Source organism: Schistocerca piceifrons, chromosome 1, assembly GCF_021461385.2.
Source record: "Schistocerca piceifrons isolate TAMUIC-IGC-003096 chromosome 1, iqSchPice1.1, whole genome shotgun sequence".
In the NCBI taxonomy this organism is placed as follows: domain Eukaryota; kingdom Metazoa; phylum Arthropoda; class Insecta; order Orthoptera; family Acrididae; genus Schistocerca; species Schistocerca piceifrons.
The window spans coordinates 101679776-101698842 of NC_060138.1; the positions used below are offsets into that span (position 1 = coordinate 101679776).

Consider the following 19067-nt stretch of genomic DNA (forward strand, 5'->3'; position numbering starts at 1 on the left):
TTATTAAAAAGTTCTTTAGTGTATTCTCTTACTACTTTAAATTTGATTCTAATACTTTTTAAAAAAATCTCCATCTGCCTGACTGCTGAAATTGAATAGAATTTGATACAAAGTGGCAGTGTGGAGTCTGACCTTATGATGTACACGAAATTTTTTTAAAAACTGTCTTGATCACAAAGCTTTCTAACAGAATTACCAGTTTCAAATATACAGTAGCCTTCAGAATCTGCAATAGGATTAAAATAAAGAAAGAAAAGAAATGACTTCACTCTCTATGACAATAAGACATTAAAAACAAAGGTAAGAAAAATAATTTAAACACAATATACCTCTCATTATGTTATACTGCAACAAGTCAGTGGTTTGTGTGGTTTGAGGTTTTTGGGTGCTAAACAGCGTGGTCATCAGCACCCAAATGCATAGAAACAGTAGCACATGTGGTGAAGGGACAAAGACGGGCAGCAAACAAGGAGAACTGCTAAAAGACACAGACCTGACGTAGTTCCAAATCCTCACATACAGAGGCAAATCAAGAGGAGAAGAAACGCACTAAAAAAAGGAAAGGAAACACAAGGAAAAGAGAACAGAAATCGAAGTGAAACAATTAGGTAAAAGTCACAACCATGTAAAAATAATATGAGTCAAAATTGTGATGCATGCTTCTACTGGACATATATAGAACACAAAACAATAATGGCAATATCACAGTCATCATTTATGACAGTGATTATATAATAAAGCCTGAAGAGTTTCTTATTAAAAAGTGGTATAATTGAAATTAAAAAAGAACCCTCTAAGAATTTTCAAAATGTTGTTGTTGTGGTCTTCAGTCCAGAGTCTGGTTTGATGCAGCTCTCAATGCTACTCTATCCTGTGCAAGCTTCTTCATCTCCCAGTACCTACTGCAACCTACATCCTTCCGAATCTGTTTAGTGTATTCAGATCTTGGTCTCCCTCTATAATTTTTACCCTCCACACTGCCCTCCAATACTAAATTGGTGATCCCTTGGTGCCTCAGAATATGCCCTAGCAACCGATTCTTTCTTCTAGTCAAGCTCTGCCACAAATTTCTCTTCTCTCCAATTCTATTCAATACCTCCTCATTAGTTATGTCATCTACTCATCTAATCTTCAGCATTCTTCTGTAGCACCACATTTCGAAAGCTTCTATTCTTTCCTTGTCTAAACCATTTATCATCCACGTTTCACTTCCATACATGGCTACACTCCATACAAATACTTTTAGAAATGACTTCCTGACATTTAAATCTATACTCAATGTTAACAAATTTCTCTTCTTCAGAAACGCTTTCCTTGCCATTGCCAGTCTACATTTTATATCCTCTCTACTTCGACCATCATCAGTTATTTTGCTCCCCAAATAGCAAAACTCATTTACTACTTTACATGTCTCATTTCCTAATCTAATTCCCGCAGCATGACCCAATTTAATTTGACTACATTCCATTAGCCTCGTTTTGCTTTTGCTGATGTTCATCTTATATCCTACTTTCAAGACACTGTCAATTCTGTTCAGCTGCTCTTCCAGGTCTTTTGCTCTCTCTGACAGAATTACAATGTTATCGGCGAACCTCAAAGTTTTTATTTCTTCTCCATGGATTTTAATTCCTACTCCGAATTTTTCTTTTGTTTTCTTTACCACTTGCTCAATATTTTCAAATTTTCAAAATACTTGAATTAAAAAAATAGACGTTGTAGGATTCCTGTTTTCAAACTTTGTAAAGAAGTCCATGAAAGTAATGAATGTCCATATTCCAGAATTGAAGGCACTAGTCAAGATACATAAAGAAGATAAAAATCAAGTAATCCTGTTGTTAATAATATTATTATGTACCCAATCATAAACTCAATAAATAACTAAATGAAAAATTAAGGGTGATTAGCATAAAGAACAGTTGTGACCTTATGAAAGAAATTAAAAATATAGAGATACCAGAAGAATCAGTATTAGCCTTTTTGATTATGCTAACTTATACAGTAACATTGCAGTTGGTGAGGCCATACATTACTAAAGAAAAGTTACTCAAATGCAGGAAGACATGCACTGCAGAAATCATCAAATTTATTGAGCTTCTTCAAATGACTTCATTCACTTTTACTTTTTTAAATAGTCTTCACGGGTTTGCCGCCGGATTCGGATTTGTTTTTAAACAAACCGGCAGCAAACCCATGAAGACTATTTACAACACATCTGCTGGGAAAGCTTGAAGAGTGTTTCACTTTTAATAATAAAATTTACCAACAAAAATAAGGCTGGTACCGTGGGAGAAATTTTTAGTGATTACTTGGGTAATGAGTTTTCCTTCAAATTCTCTATTTTTAAATATATGCACTATCTATTTTAAAAGATACATGGGTGATATATTTTTTCTGCACAAATGACAAAAAATAACATTAATAATTTTGTCCAAACAATAAGTTCTATGCACACAAAGATTAATTTGCAGTGGACATAGAGGAAAAGAACAGTATAAATTTCCTAGATCTAAAAACAACAATAAAAAGCAATAAGCTCTCATCTGACAGTTATAAAAAAAACCACTACCACATACTGCGTAAGTCATGTCAAATCAAGCAATCCTCAATGATAGAGAAAAGCCTTCTTTAATTTGGTGATCCATCAAAAGATATGGCTCCTTTTGTCACAAGAAGAAGTAAATAAAGGAGTGAACATCCCTAAGCAAATATCCTGTGCTAATGTATATAAAAGAAGTAATGAACGTTTGTTACAAGGCCAATAAGCAAATGACAACACATGGAAATAAACATCAGAACAACAGCAAGAAAACAAAATATGTTGCAATGGAACATCAGAGCAAAGTGTCCCAAAAATTGAAAATTAAGTTTCCAAATTAACAACACTTTGCAAATGCATCTTTGCCTTAAAACTGGCAAGAAAGACACTACATTTTCAAATTCAGGTATTTATAAAATTACTTGTGATGATTACAACTACTTTTATACTGGGTAGACAGGATGTATTTTTGAAACAAAATGTAAAGCACACACACATTTGTGCACTAAGACAGCATTTGGAGATCACTTAAAAATTAAGAAACAGAGTAATGAACATAGTACACAAACTGAAAATCTTGCACATTGCTCCCACAGGTAGATACCTCATCATATTAAAGGAACTTGAAATTTGAGGCAGTAAGAGACAGCATCCTGATTGTGTTGTTAATGAGCAAAGTGATTTCAAACAAAACATTTATTATGAAATCTTGGAAAAACTTATTTTTTGACATTTGAGTTCCTAGTTTAAGGTGGCATCATGCACTGTCAAAGGCTTGCAGAGGTCAACAGTGCCGCTATCATCTACAGCTCATTGTGGACACATGGCACATGGGGCAGTGTGCCATTCCCTGCAGTAACATCCACTGTTTTCAATAGCACAACAAGAACGCTAGTGAAAAGAAACTAACATGAAACTACAAGTAGCCTGTGCCATTAGCATAACTAACTGCTGCATCTCACTACCTTCCTGCTATAAATTATGCTATTCTCACTTATTTTATTGAAATGCTGTTGTAATTTGCTTATTTATAGTTACTTCATGCTTGTTTTGTTTTTATTTTTATTGTTTATTGTCTGAATCACAATATATATTGGAATATGAAAGACAAGGCCAATCTTCATGTTCTTGAAGTTTATTTCATTTTCTTCCTTGGTAATACTAATTCTAGAGCCATCAAGAAAATATTCAGTTTTAAAATGATTTCTGCAATCAGTTTTTATTTTCAAATGTGTTGTTTATTTCTGAACATAGATTTTTCACATGGTTAAATAAAATTTAAAAATGTTGCTTAAATAGAGAATACTTTATAGAAATATATCTTTAAATGAACGTATTTTTAACTACTTTGTATAATTATCAGTATGTTATGCATGCTTGAATGACTTTTAGGATAGATTTATATTACACACACACACACACACACACACACACACACACACACACACACACACACACAGTTGAAGCACACATGGCAGTTTTAACTCCTATTATAGCTACACATCTATGACTTATTGCAGTGCAGCAGACTGGAGAGGTATATTGTATTTACAGTATATTTTCTGTCCTTTGTTTTTAATCTCTTATTGTAATAGACAGTAATTTTTTCCCCTTTTCATTCTATTGTAGATTTTGAAGATGGCTATTGTATAGCCAAAACCAGTTATTCTGTTCAATAAATTCTGTGATCAAGACAATTAAAAAAATTATGTACATCATATATTTGCTCTTGAAATTGTTATTTTATGGCAAATTCTATTCAAATTAATGTCCCATAAGCCTACAGAGTGTATTGTCTTGTGTTCTTAGCCATACAGATGACTGTGATGCCTGTTGTAAGGCACACCTATCACTAAGGGGAGCAAACAATGTGCCCACTGTACTCCACACCAAAATGTATTTTCACATTTTAATAATCTAATTCTCCAATGAACATCATATATTCCACCTTTTCTACTCCTTGGCTTCTCACTGGATTAATCTTGGCTAATGGGAGCTTGGGACGGTGGCTACTCTGGCTCCTGATGCTTTTTCCTAATTTTTGCCCCTATTATTTCATCTGCAGCTGTCACTAACACCTGTCAGATTTCTATTCTGCTGGTACCATTTCCTGAAGCATGCCTGTTGCACATGGCCTATTTCTCTTTTGTGCATGGTGCCCCAGTCAATAATAATGGCCACTGTGATGTCATCAGTCATACGACCACACCGCCGGCTGAGAGATAGATCCACCGGGCGCAATTCTCTTAATAAAGAGAACAGAAGAACGGCTGTGCTAGCCAAAGAGTACACAGCCAGTCACAGTACTTATGCTCACCGCGAGGCGCCGCTAGGCCACTTCAGGTGTAGCAGGAGTGTAGTGCAGTTGTGCCAGCCTACAGCTCGTAGTCACACTCAGTGGTCTGCCAGTGGCGATGTTAGTCAGTCATTGTCTGCAGTTCAGCCATTGCTGCCATCAAGTCTTTGTAGCCCAGTTGTAAAGCACTGTAATAGTTCTATAGTAAAGTCAACAGTACTAAGTTGGCAGTTATAAACAATTCTACATCCTGTCAGGTCAACAGCCAAGTTAGTCTTCATATTCATCGGATTGAACATTCAAGATTATGAGAGATTAATTCGTCACTACAAGATTTGTGACTTGTAAATTATGTCATTCTACAGACATTCAGTCTAGTCGCATCTTCTATAATTGTCAGCCAACAGATCATGGACTACAACAAAGCTGAGTAATAAATACTTTCTTCTTTTGTACTCCTGCTAATTAACTGTGTTTTCCTGTTGTAGCTACCAAGCAGTCTTTACATAGTAGAACCCGCATTTCCACCTCCTTGGCTGCCTCATATTTGCTACCATGTTGATGGACTCGGTTCTGGTGGAAGGTCGAGAGCCATCAACCACACCTGGTTGCGGTTACAAATACATGGAGCACATCAGATTCCTGGCTTGCAGTTGTTACAAATTGGTTTGCCTCTTCCCTCAATAGAGTGAGTTGTACATTTCTTGAAAGGTACTATGTGATGTGAACTTGATTTCACCTCCTGTTCTAGGATCAATTCCTTAAAGACATCTATGGCGCAAGCTTTGGCCTCATGAAGCAGGATATCTTTATATTCTTGGCATTCTGTCAGAATGTATTTACGGAAAGAAAAAGCTTGGCTTCTGCCTGCAAATGATTCAAAATACTCAGCATGTTTTTTTCTCAAAGTAGATAACTTATACCAACAAAAGTTAACCCTTTTTTGATCTGGGAATCTTCACCGATCTGTGCATAAGTTTTTCAAAAGAAAAAAATCATTTTTAATGAATTTAGTGACTCAATCTAGCTCCTGGCATCGCCATACAATTTAAGTTGAGTAATAATCAACTGGAAATCACTCAACAATGCCCACATATGATCAACATCTCTAATATTCTGTACAAATGTGTGCAGATTTTCATTCAACTTCCCTGGAAAAGATGGTATACAATTGCTCAAAGAAACATCTGATACCAGATTAACTGCCATTGTCACAGGTGGTGAAACCATACAGGTCTGTGAAGTTGAAGCAGTTTCAACATAGGGATTAGTTTGTACCTTTTTTTCCCTGCTAGCTATGGCTGCAGCCACAACTGTCTGATTCAGCTTTTCCTTCAATTGTTGATTTTCCAATATGATAGTTGGAATTTGCTGTTGTAAACTGTTCTAACTGCTCCATGTTGACCTCATTCACAACACAATTACTATCAATACTTCCCTCTACATTTGAAGTATTTGCACAATGCGAATCTTTCCACTGGGCTCTAGGCATAACCATTCTTTGTCTCATTCTAAAACCTTCCCAAATTATGCACAAAGAGTAAAGTAATAAAGTAAATAGCATAGGTCACACTTCAATTAAATGAGGTAACTAATCATTAACAATAAAAAAATGTTATCAAGCAAACGCTGTTTCAATGAAAGTGGCGATATCCAAGGCTTCATCTCATGCTTCTGTTAAGCTGGAAGTAAAATTACATTTTAAAATAGTTTCAGGTGTTCTTCTATTTTCCTGCTCAGAAATCTTCATGGTGAACTACAGTAAAACAGTTTAACACTCACAGTCAATGTCTTTGAACTGTGATGAGGACAATGTTGCAGCAGCTACGGCAAAGCACAGCCAGCTGGTGATGGTCGGACACCTTGTGGCAGAGCAAGAGCCAATCCCAGAACCCTCTGCTACAATGAATGATCAGCCACAGGGCTATTCATGTGGTCAATACCGGTATCCACAATGGCATGCACACTTGATTCACCCACGTACATACTCTTGTGCCCAGTCAATTCAAATGTATAACAGTGCATTAGGACGCAGGTCAGCTTTGAGCTGTGCAGAAACCAGAACAGCATGCTTCTCCCAGTGGGCATACCAGTGCACGTGATGTGGCAAATCAGGGGACATATGAAAGTGTAGTGCAACAGGGCTGTCCAGCACATCATTGTGCTGTAAGGAAACAGTGTGCTCCTCACAAATGTATTTTGAAAGTCTTTTGTTAGCCATGAACAGGCTACAAAGGTTACAGGTCAGATGCTACTTCTGCAGACCAGTGTACAGAATTGTCAAGCTACGAGGGTGGGCAACAGGTCTGACTGTGAAATTTGGGGATAATAAGAAGAAGGCATCATTGGTATAAAAGTAGTTTATTGGAAGAAGGGGTCCAGTGCCTTTGCATAGTGGGAGGCATGATAGGAAACTTCAGTCCCTTGAGATTATTCCATCACCTGTCAAGATCACTAACAGAGTGAGGGAGCAGCCTCCCAGGCCTGCCACAAGTAAAAGTCACCCAATGTGATTGGGGGAAGCTCATTGGTAACCTGGAAAGTGCCACACCATCAGCACTGACATGCAGTGTCAGCACTTGCCATACATCCTGTGCATCCCTGCTTCCCTGCCATAGCGTCAGTGGAAGGACAGAAAATATCAAAGCTGTTACAATAGTTAGTAATAATTACACTTTGTATAGTAATGTGTCATTGAACTGTAAAATAAAAGTCTACAAATATGAAATAAGCCTGTGGAATAAATTACCTGGTAAGACAGGTTATGCCTGTATGAGTTTTGAAGTGCTGTTATTGCTTTGATAATCACAGTTGCAATATATTCACAACAACATTTCACAGTGATCCATGAAATATTTGTTTTGTTATAAATCCTGTCATGGATCACAAAAATTTGTGATGCAGTTCATCAGTTACATCACTTACCAGATAGCCTGTTTGCTTCAGTATAATTGTACATCCTCTGTTATCAACAACCTGCCTTATATATTCATACCCAGGTCTGTCCCTGTGTGTGGTCTGTTTCTGTGATTCAGTGTGTTCTTTGCTAACCATTTTTCTCACTGACTCTTTGTTGCACCTCTCCATTCCTTCCTCTGTCAATCTATCAGATCATCAATAGTCCCCTATAAGACAGCATTTCAGAGGCTTCTAATCATTTCACTTCTGTCTTGCCCATTGTTCATACCCATACAGAGTTGTTCTTAAAACATAGTGTTTCCTTGGTCTCAAGATTTACATTTGTGGTTGTTATTAGCAATTTTCTTTTATAAATTGCTCTTTTTCCTTGTGCAGTCTACACTACCACATCTGTCTTTCATCTACCTTCTTTATCTATTCTTCTTTCAAGGTAGGAAAACTTACCCACCTCTTGAAGAGTTTCTTTTTTGCAATCCGTCATGTCCACTTTCTGTGCACACCATTACCATAGTTTTATTTTTTTATGTGCATATTATAGCTATCAGCTAGCACACATTCTGTTTCATTAAGTACCAGTTCAGCCCCTGTTCACTTACAGTGACCACTGCTATATCATCAGAAAATGAAATTATACTGATTTTCTTCCTGTGAGTAACAACTGTCAAACTGAGACTTCACTTCCTGCTTTACCTTTTCAATATAGAAATTACCAAAAGTGGCAATGAGCAATCGTGCATTATGTCTATCTTGACTGTGGTCTCTTACACCATTTCGCTCTAGTCTGGTTAGTATAAAGAGAATAATTACCTTTCTATCTTTACAGCTGATACAACACTAAGAATGGAAGGTATTTTATTCCATCCCACATTATCAAAAACCTTCACCAAATCTGTTAACACATTATATGTTGCAATGTTGCTTCTAAATCTGCCCTTTGTTACTAGCTGTAATGTTAAAAATCCTTCTAGAGCGCTCCTACTTCATTCCACACCCTTGCATTCTTTAGAAATGTACTAATTACATTCTTTTCAGAATGTGATGGAACTTACCCAAATCTATAAATTTCATGCTCAAGCTTGTATAGTTCTTGTTCTGCTCATTGGGTTGATTATCATGAGAGCTTAACTGGTATTTCATAAATGTGCACATTATTTCCTTAGGAGTTCATTTGAAGCAGTTTGAAATTTAGAGATTAGGATTAGCTTTGTCCTAGCATCTTACTGCACAATATTCATGTTTACAACAGGCCTAATTTCTTCTGAGAAATTGTAAGCTGTAGTTCAAAATAACTAGAAATGAAGCTTTGAAATGTGTATTTGTAAATTAGACATTATGTCAAGTAATTGAACATTGATACTTCCTGGTAGATTAAAAATGTGTGCCAGGCCGAGACTCGAACATGGGCCCTTTGCCTTTCGCAGGCAAGTGCTCTACCAGAGAGCGCTTCCCCACAAAAAGGCAAAGGTCCCGAGTTCGAGTCTCGGTCCAGCACACAGTTTTAATCTGCCAGGAAGTTTCATATCGGCTCACACTCAGCTGCAGAGTGAAAATCTCATTCTGGAATTGAACGTTGATTGCCCATTAAATATAATTTCATATTTTTAAATTATGAAAATTGTTTCTTGATTAAAATTATCAGATAATGACTAAAGAAAAATTAATATTTCTTTTTCAAAGACTCATATAATTTTTCATGGTGGCCAACCTTTTGAATATTGATTAAAGTGTTAATAGTAACAAAAATGTCTGTGCACTATTTTGACAGCTTCCTTAATGTTTTCTGCACATTATTTGCTTTCTACTGTTGACAACACAGAAATAACTATTTTTTTTACTTCTCTATTGCATTCCATGCACGTTTTTCTCTTTTCTTCCCGTCTGTCAGTCTTGTCCCAGGTAACTATGTATCAGGGTAATTTTAAACATTGGAGATATCCCTATCTCAAACCCTGCCTAGTTTGGTTTTTCCATTCACTTGTTTGTTAGGGACTCATCTACTGGGGCAACTCATAAGTATCAAAAGTATTTATCATACTGAAAAAAGTCATCTGAATTATCTGTACAGAGCATCCAAGAACCTCCTACGATAGTTTTTTTAAAAAAGTGGATGTACTGACCATCATCTTACAATACACCTTTTCAATCATGAGCATAATAACTGAGCACCCTTCTTCCTATGAAACAAATGAAAAACAAAATATTACCTTCATAAACTAGAAGGAAATATGACCTATACTGTGACATTTCTCTCTAGTTTAGAAATGAGTAAAATTCAGTAGCATCAAAATCTTTCTCATTACCTGTGATATTAAGTCCCTATGAGACAATATATTATTCACAGTAAATTAAAAGAATTTTTGTTTGAAAAGACAGTTTATTCTTTAGATGAGTTTTTGATAGTGAGTTTTAGGCCATTTCCTACATATTGCTGTTGCTGTTTCTGTTCTACTTATATTTCTATTTGTTGTCCCTGTGCTAATTTATTATTTTATATCAAACATTATGTTCTACAACACAATATTATCCTTTCCTATTAGATTATTAAAACTCTAAGACAAAAACAAAGCCCACAACAAAGGAATTATCTGAAAGGGACAGAAATTAGTAGATGTGATGTACGTGTACAGACAACCAAATGATCAAATGATTATAATTTCAGATAAACTGGACAACTTATTCAAGAGAAAGAGGTTCATAAACTGAGTAAGTCAATAATGTGTTGATCCAGCTGTGGCCCTTGTGTAAGCAGTTGTTCAGCTTGGTATTCATTGATAGAGTTGTGAGATGTCCTCCTGAGGGATATTGTGTCCAATTCTGTCCAGTTGGTGCATTAGAGCATCAAAATCACAAGCTGATTGGAAGGGCCTGTCCACAATGCTCCAGGCATTCTCCATTGGGGAGAGATGTGGTGACCTGGCTGGCCAAAGTATGACTACAATTTCAGAAAAATTGGATGCTTGATTCAGGAGAAAGAGCTTCAGAATTGGCAAGTCCGTAATGTGTTGATGCAAGCAGTTGTTTGGTTTGGCATTGACTGAAAGAATTGTTGGACACCATCCTAAGGGATATCATACCAAATTCTGTCCAATTGGTGCATTAGATCATCAAAATTCCAACCTTGTTGGAAGGCCCTGCCCTTAATGGTCCAAATGTTCTCAATCTGGGAGAGATCCAGTGACCGTGCTGGCTGAGAAACAGTTTGACAAGCACTAAGACAAGCAGTAGAAACTCTCACTGTGTGCATCCGCATATTATCTTGCTGAAATATAAGCCCAGAATGGCTAGCCATGAAGGGCAACAAAACAGGGTAGAGAGTATCGTCAACATACTGCTGTGTTGTAAAGGTGCCACAGATGACAACTAATGGGGTCCCAGACCATCATTCCTGGTTGCCAGGCAGTATGGCAGGTAACGGTCAGATTGGTATCCCACTGCTGTCTGGGGGCCTCCAGCCATGTCTTCGTTGGTCATCAGGATTCAGTTCGAAGAGGAACCCATCACTGAAGACAATTTTACTCCAGCCAATGAGATTCCAGGCATAAGACATATCTGGAGATGCTCTAAACAGCGTGAGATACTAACTTGAAGGTAGCCCACCATACAGCCTGACAACCAGGAGTGAAGGTTTGGGGTGCCATTTCTCTTCATAGTATGACCCTTTTAATTGTCTTCTGTGGCATCCTTACAGTACAGTGGTATATCAGTGATATTCTATGCCCTGTTTTGTTGCCAAATGTGGCAAGCCATCCTGGACTTTCATGTCAGCAAGACGATGCCCACCCACACATGGCAAGAGGTTTTACTGGTTGTCTTCATGCTTGCCAAATCCTGCCTTGGCCAGTAAGGTCACTGGATCCCTCCCCAATGGAGCATTAAGGTGGTGGTGGTTAGTGTTTAACGTCCCGTCGACAACGAGGTCATTAGAGACGGAGTGCAAGCTCGGGTTAGGGAAGGATTGGGAAGGAAATCGTCCGTGCCCTTTCAAAGGAACCATCCCGGGATTTTCCTGAAATGATTTAGGGAAATCACGGAAAACCTAAATCAGGATGGCCGGAGACGGGATTGAACCGTCGTCCTCCCGAATGCGAGTCCAGTGGAGCATTAAGGCCAGGGACTTCCAACCAGCTTGGGATTTTGACAATCTAAAGCACCAATTGGATGGAGTTCAACATGATACTCTCAGGAGGGTATCCAACAACTCTACCAATCAACGGCAAACTGAGCAACAGTTTGCATAAGGGCCAAAGGTCGACCAACACATTATTGACTTGCTCAACTTGTGAAGGTCTTTTTCTTGAGCAAATCATCCAAAATGGCTCTGAGCACTATGGGACTTAACATCTGAGGTCATCAGTCCCCTAGAAATTAGAACTACTTATACCTAACTAACCTAAGGACATCACACACATGTGACTGCAGCGCTCGCACGGTTCCAGACTGTAGCGCCTAGAACCGCTCGGCCACCCCGGCCGGCCTAAATCATCCACTTTTTCTGAAATTGGTCTCTGTACATGTACATCACATCTACCAATTTCTATCCCATTCGGACAATTCCTTCATGGTGCACCTTTTTTATGCCTTAGGGTGTATTTTGTAACTCATAGATAGGTCTTTCTTTACACATTTGTGAAATGATAAACAAATAGTATGTAAATTAATGCAAATGGTATGTGTGTAAATTGATGGATGTAAATGACATGCACATAATGCAGTACCTTTTTTATCCTACTATAAGATAGCCCTCAATATAGGATGACACCCCCCCCCCCCCCCTTTTTAAGACATTCCTTGAGAAAATTTAATTTTTAACATTACAAGCATTTTTATTGATATAAAGCATCTACTTAAAGATGTTAACATTATGCCATTTATTGATTGTATACATTTTGATAATACAAGGAGTGATCTGTGGTATCACTATTTTCTATCATCATCATTGTCTTCATTTATAGGCCTACTGGTATTTTGTCCTTCCTGGCATCTTCTGAACCATCCATAGCATTGGATATGCAGCACTTTTTGAATTCTTTCAGATAGATTCACTTGAGATTTTGCCATAGCAGCAAATATCCACTGGCCCAGCATGGATATTGAGGTTTTCTGACTTCCTCCCTTGGAGTGAAGGCATGGTCTCTTTGAAGAACCCAATCACTGTAAAGCTGTCACAGGTGAGCCTTAAGAGGCCTATTCACAACAGTGTACATTTCTGGTAGAGTTGTGAGGTCAATCTGCTGGGAATTATATCCAGGTATGTGGTGCTATTAATCACTAACTTCCTAGATGAGGTATCACCTGAAAGAATCCAGCTCCAACATGTTCCTTCTGTTAAGCCAAGAGCATGGTATTCTGTTTAAACAACTTCAACCAATCTAGCATCATGTCATATGTCATCCATACCTTTTGTTGGCCTTTAAAGATAGCTCCTGCTTGTTTCAATATCATTTTCCTGTGAAGAATCACATATGGGGGAGCTTCCTCCATCTGCTAGTGCAACCAGAATTAATGTTATTTCAGGCCTTTTCATTGTCAGAACTTTTCATGGATTTCATGTCAACAGTAGAATTTTATGGCACGTCAAAATAAACAGACTTCTGATCAGCATGGATTTCATGTCGACAGTAGAATTTTATGGCACGTCAAAATAAACAGACTTCTGATCAGCATTTCCCGTGTTGCCTTGCAAATAATCATGCAATTTCTTTAAATTGATTATATGACGCTGATACACAAGTAGTTTTTTGCCATAAGGTATGAGAAGCTTCTGTTCTGCATCACAATGTAAGCTCCACCCTCTTCATCATCTCATGCACCAGCCAGTACTTGCTTTGAACTCCATAACACATCCAGCTGGAAAATTTGTCTTTTATCTCCAGTGCCTTCATTCAGACAATTTCTTGTGTAATCAGGAAGCCTTCATTGTATATGTCTTGCACGTATTGAACAACCTATTGCTCCAGTTTGTGCTTTGATACCCTGAAAGTTTATCATGTGGAAATGGCACTTTTTAATTTATTCTTTGTCTGACGCCACCTATCAACATTCATTTCTGTGACATCAAATTTTCTGCCTGCTGCACAGTTGTTTGTGGCCTGTGCTTCATGAATTGCCATTAACATAAAGTTAGCATCATAATGTCTGTGATAACCACAAACTTGTAATTGGCACTCATTATCAGTTGCAACAATTTGCAGTTCTTACAACACTGACAATCTAAGCAAACTAAATGATAACATATTGTCCCCTCAATTTCCTACATCCAAATCAACAGAAATTGTTCCACTTCAGATTAACACTGTAGCCACCAGTGAAAATCGATAATGATGTATAGTAGCAGCAACTCTAGTGCTGTTATTAAAGCTCATGTACTCAGTCTGACTGCTCTCAGTCATGCTAACAAAACAGTCAAACTATTAGAGTTTCACACAGACCAGAAGCTCAGCTTGGATTCCTGACAAGGAAATTATGTTGCAGACTAGTGTGTCTCATCTATATAATGTACAAGCTGAGGAGCAGTGCCAGTAAAGAACTTCTATCGTATGCATATTTTACATTCTTCCATTCCCATCTGATTTATGGGATACTATTATGTGGTAGTTCTGTATGCTCAAAATTTATATCTAAATAGGATAAGAAAGCTATCAGGTGGTTTGCAGAACTCAACTCATGGAAATCATGTAGAGATTGCTTCAGAAAACTAAATATAGACAAGAAGAGAAGAGAAGCTTTCAAAATGTGGTGCTACAGAAGAATGCTGAAGATTAGATGGGTAGATCACATAACTAATGAGGAGGTATTGAATAGGATTGGGGAGAAGAGAAGTTTGTGGCACAACTTGACTAGAAGAAGGGATCGGTTGGTAGGACATGTTCTGAGGCATCAAGGGATCACCAATTTAGTATTAGAGGGCAGCGTGGAGGGTAAAAATCGTAGAGGGAGACCAAGAGATGAATACACCAAGCAGCTTCAAAGGATGTAGGTTGCAGTAGGTACTGGGAGATGAAGAAGCTTGCACAGGATAGAGTAGCATGGAGAGCTGCATCAAACCAGTCTCAGGACTGAAGACCACAACAACAACAACAACTAAATACAAATACAGTACCTAGGCTGTATATGTTCAAATGCCTTGCCTTTGTTAAAGAAAACTAATGTAAGTTTAACCTTAAGATGATGATTCATGACCATAATACAAGGAGTAGACATGCAATTAATGCGCTGTATGCTAGGCTGGCAAAGAGCCATAACAGCTACAGATATCTTGATCTTCTCTACTTCATTAGATTACATGAAGATGCCAACACAGTGCCAGTAAATAAATTTAAAACTACTCCTGTGAAATGGATGAGCGTAAAGTATTTTGCTGTACTCAGGGGTTCCTTGAGTGTGTCACAAATGACTCACAATAAATAAACTACATACATTATTTTGTAACCATAAACATTAGGCTGTGTAACTATTTTACTATTGTTTCAAGTGCTTATTGTTATTTATGTGTTTGACTGTTTATTGTCTTTGGCATTCACTTGATATATAGTGCATTAGCTTTTAATTGCTCTATTATGTAATTATTTATTGTTATTGTGTCATTTACTTAGTTATGCAGTATATCTATCTTGTATTACGTTCTTGTATTTAGTGCATTTGCCTAAGTTATTATTATTATGTAACTTGATGACACTTATTGCATGTAAATATGATCAAAGGTGAATAAAGTATTTGTATTTGCTTCATTTGTTGTGCCACAGTTCAAGTGTTCTGTGCGAACATATTTTTGTTAGCATTAATTTGTCTCCTGTAGAAATGTATACTCTTGTTGAGTATTTGTCCAGTTTTAAAGTTAGTTGAATTTCAACCAAAAATGAATTCAAGCAAACTGTAGTTTAAATGAGTAGATGTCCTTGAAAAGCCAAGGAACATGGTATATGTTTCCATTGTTGGCAGCACAATAAAATTTGCTGCCTGCCCTTCACTCCAGCCAAGCTGGTGTCATTGTTCCTCTCCCACCGCCCCCCCTCCCCCGACTCTCCCCCCTCCCCTAACCCCCCCCCCCTTCCCTGCACCCCGCAACTGCTGCTCTGAATCCTTCAAATCAAATCTGCATGTGAATTCAGCTGCCGAAGTTTCATCTGTTAATGTAAGACAACCTCCATACTATTGTATTACACAGCATAGAAACATTGAACACAGCAATGAAAGCTTAGTCTGTGAATGCAAGGTGGTTCTGTATTTTTTGAATCATGAATTTGAGGGGAAAAAAACTCTGTCTTATACTTGGACAAATACAGTACATGTTTTGACTCATCCCAGGTTTTTACTACATTTACACATGCTTTTGGATCTATGAAATATGTATCAAAAATAAATAAATAAATCCTACATAATTATGTTGAAAGAAAACATGAAGGTATTTTGTCATAGACTTGCCACCACAAGTAATCAAGAGATCCGTGCAAAAGCAGAATCTGCATTCCATCAGTGGCTGCATCAGAAAAGGAAGGCCCAAATGAAGAGCAGAAAGGAGAAAAATAAGTATTTGTTGGAGAACAATGAAGAACAGGTTCAAAACAGCAAAAAACAACAGGATTCTGAGAAGAGAGCTCAAGCTGAGGCAGTGAGTTTGCACATTTCAGTCTCTAAATTTGGGAATGATGTCCTGTATTATGCCATAGTGTTTTATATTGGACTTTATTCTTACTTCATTGTTGCACTTGAAATACTGGATTGCAGCATGATGTAATTTGTATATTTCTGAATTCTGTCAGAATGTTATTAAGTAAGTGTAAGTGTGAGATGTCATGTGACTAAATGGTGACAATATGGACAGTTTGGTGAATGAAGGTGTTTCTCATGCTTCTGTTTAAGATTTGATGCACTCCAGTAGTAGCAATTTTGCTTATTTACGTGAGCATTCAGGTGAAAATAAGCCTTATCAAAAAACAAGATGTTAAATGGAGGGCACTCAGTCACTTCATTAACAAACTGCTGCCTGTGTCTGGCGTCTGGCTTTACTTTCTATACCAATTGGATTTTGTAAGGGCATAGTTTAAGGTTTTTTTGCAGAATTTGGGGCAGAGGTGATCCATACACATTTAAGGAACTTGCACGCTTATGAATGGGGACATTAGAACTGTCACAAGCAGGTTGATTTAAGCTTGGTTCACACACACAGCTAACGTGGTGCCACAGCTTGGGGCTTTCTGTTGTGGCATCATGAGCTACTGTTCACACAGCCTGCCTGGCTAGCCACACGGTCTAACACGCTGCTTCCCTGGCAGATTTGTGTTGAGGTCCGGTGTGCCGGCCAGCCTGTGGATGGTTTTTAAGGCGGTTTTCCATCTGCCTCAGCAAATGCAGGCTGGTTCCCCATATTCTGTCTCAGTTACACTATGTCGGCAATTGGTGTGCAAACACAGGCTCCACGTATGCATACACCATAATTACTCTACCATGCAAACATTTGGGGTTACACTCATCTGGTATGAGATGCTTCCGGGGTGGGGGTGGGGATGGGGGGGAGGGGGTTCCACTAGAGGCCGAACCGCACAATAACCCTGGGTTCAGTGTGGGGGGACCACTGTGCCTACGGCAGGAGGAAATCTCTCCATTGTATCTAGGTCCCTGGTTCATGCAATACCGTTCACACAGGACACCACGAATTCTATGTAGTTGCACAGCTTTCAATATGGCATCAATTGAAATCATGTGGACTGGTAGGAATGTTATAATGCAGGTTTCGGCATTATAGCTGTAACAAGATTTAAATACAAGGAGGATGAAACCCAAATATTGGATCTGAAAATAGATTTTGCACAGTGATAAATCAGGGGCCACAAACACATTTATAAAAGAAATAACACTCAGAGATAAAAATGCTGTCTGTTGTGGCAAACTAACCAACAGCGGACATGTAAATCTGCAGACATTCCACTTTCCCAAGTGTTTAAAATCTTATTGTATTCATTGGTATAGGCATTTCAAATAACTAATTTTTAGTTTAACGGCTGCCATATCACACTCGGGAGCCATTTCCTGCATGTAACCAAGAATTTATACAATGCTTGGTCTCAAAAATCATGAAGGTTATATGACTCGCTTTTTGGTTTACATATATTAATTTCATTTATTTATTCATCAGATAATCTTTTAAGGTTGTGGGATATGTCATTGGTTTGCAAATATTGCCATCTCCCCCTCCCCCCCCCCCCCCCCCCCCCACACACACACACAAACAGTGATGCAGAAAATCAGACATAGCTTGCTGTTATTGTAGTTCCAGAAGCTGTGAAAGTTACATGTTTTCACTATTTTCAGTGATAAAATGAAAACACTCTGAAATTAAATAGAGTACTGCGAAAGAATGCTTGAGTTTCAGAATACTGCCACCAGAGAGCTGTAGTGGAAGGAAAGTGGCACAATGAAGTACAACCAAGTTGAACGTCATGTGGCACGACAAAGTTGCATCTCTTAAGGTGCACCACTAAAAACTGAGAGTTCACGTATGCAACTACAGTATGCCACTAGCTGTAATGATACTTTTGTTGTGTGTGTGAACCTGGCTTTATCTGGGCCCCTTGGATTTTGGTTTGACCAATGTTCAACCAGTCTCCTCAAGTGTTTGATCCATTTCTAAATTAGGGGAACGCTTTGAGCATCATTTACATTATGCAATCCATAATGATACCAAAATTTCCTCCACACTACGGGCACCGCATCATTGTTTTTGTAAAATGCTCGCACGCAGAATGCGTGGTCTGATCCTGAGAAGTGCTCCATATCAACTGAAATCCTAAAGGCCAAGCATGCGATGAATGTAACTCCTGCTCTCCTATGATTTGTTGTGCATGCACAGAGAGCTCTTTAAATATAAACTTTCTTTTGAGACACTCTGTATAACAGGCATGACTGACACAGCTTTGTTCCAGTTACTATATAGCAAAAATTAATCACCAATACTAAAATGAAAAACTGTATTCTATATGCACTAAATTACTGAAGACCTATAGTTTCTCCTATGTTTCCCTTTAAAATTTTGCACAAATGCCATGTACTGTCCTGACATGTTGAAAATATTCAACACACATAACGACAAAATATTAAAAACAAATACTCTATTATTCCTTGTCTGTACATCGAAAAAATAACATCTTGGAAATTAATTTTCTAGTTCTCTAAAGTCACAGCAAGGGCAGTGCTGTTTAGTTTTTTAATCAGTTGCCTTAACTTTAAAATGCTAGACAGTAATGCATACTAGAGTGTACAGTCCTACTTAAGGTAATTAGTTAACTTTATTTTTCTGTATTTTAATATGTGCATACACAT

At 37.9% G+C, this 19067-nt stretch overlaps 1 protein-coding gene across 3 annotated transcripts in view; it reads left to right on the plus strand.

Moving 5' to 3' along the window:
* LOC124794386 (protein maph-9-like) overlaps positions 1-19067 on the plus strand; it is a 155177-nt gene that overhangs the window by 113460 nt on the left and 22650 nt on the right. For all 3 annotated transcript variants that reach the window (XR_007016584.1, XM_047258093.1, XM_047258091.1), the window contains exon 6: positions 16167-16359. Coding sequence is in view for 2 of the 3 variants with exons in the window: in XM_047258093.1 (XP_047114049.1) it covers positions 16167-16359 (193 nt within the window). In the remaining variant the exon portion in view is untranslated. The remainder of the gene's footprint in view (positions 1-16166; positions 16360-19067) is intronic.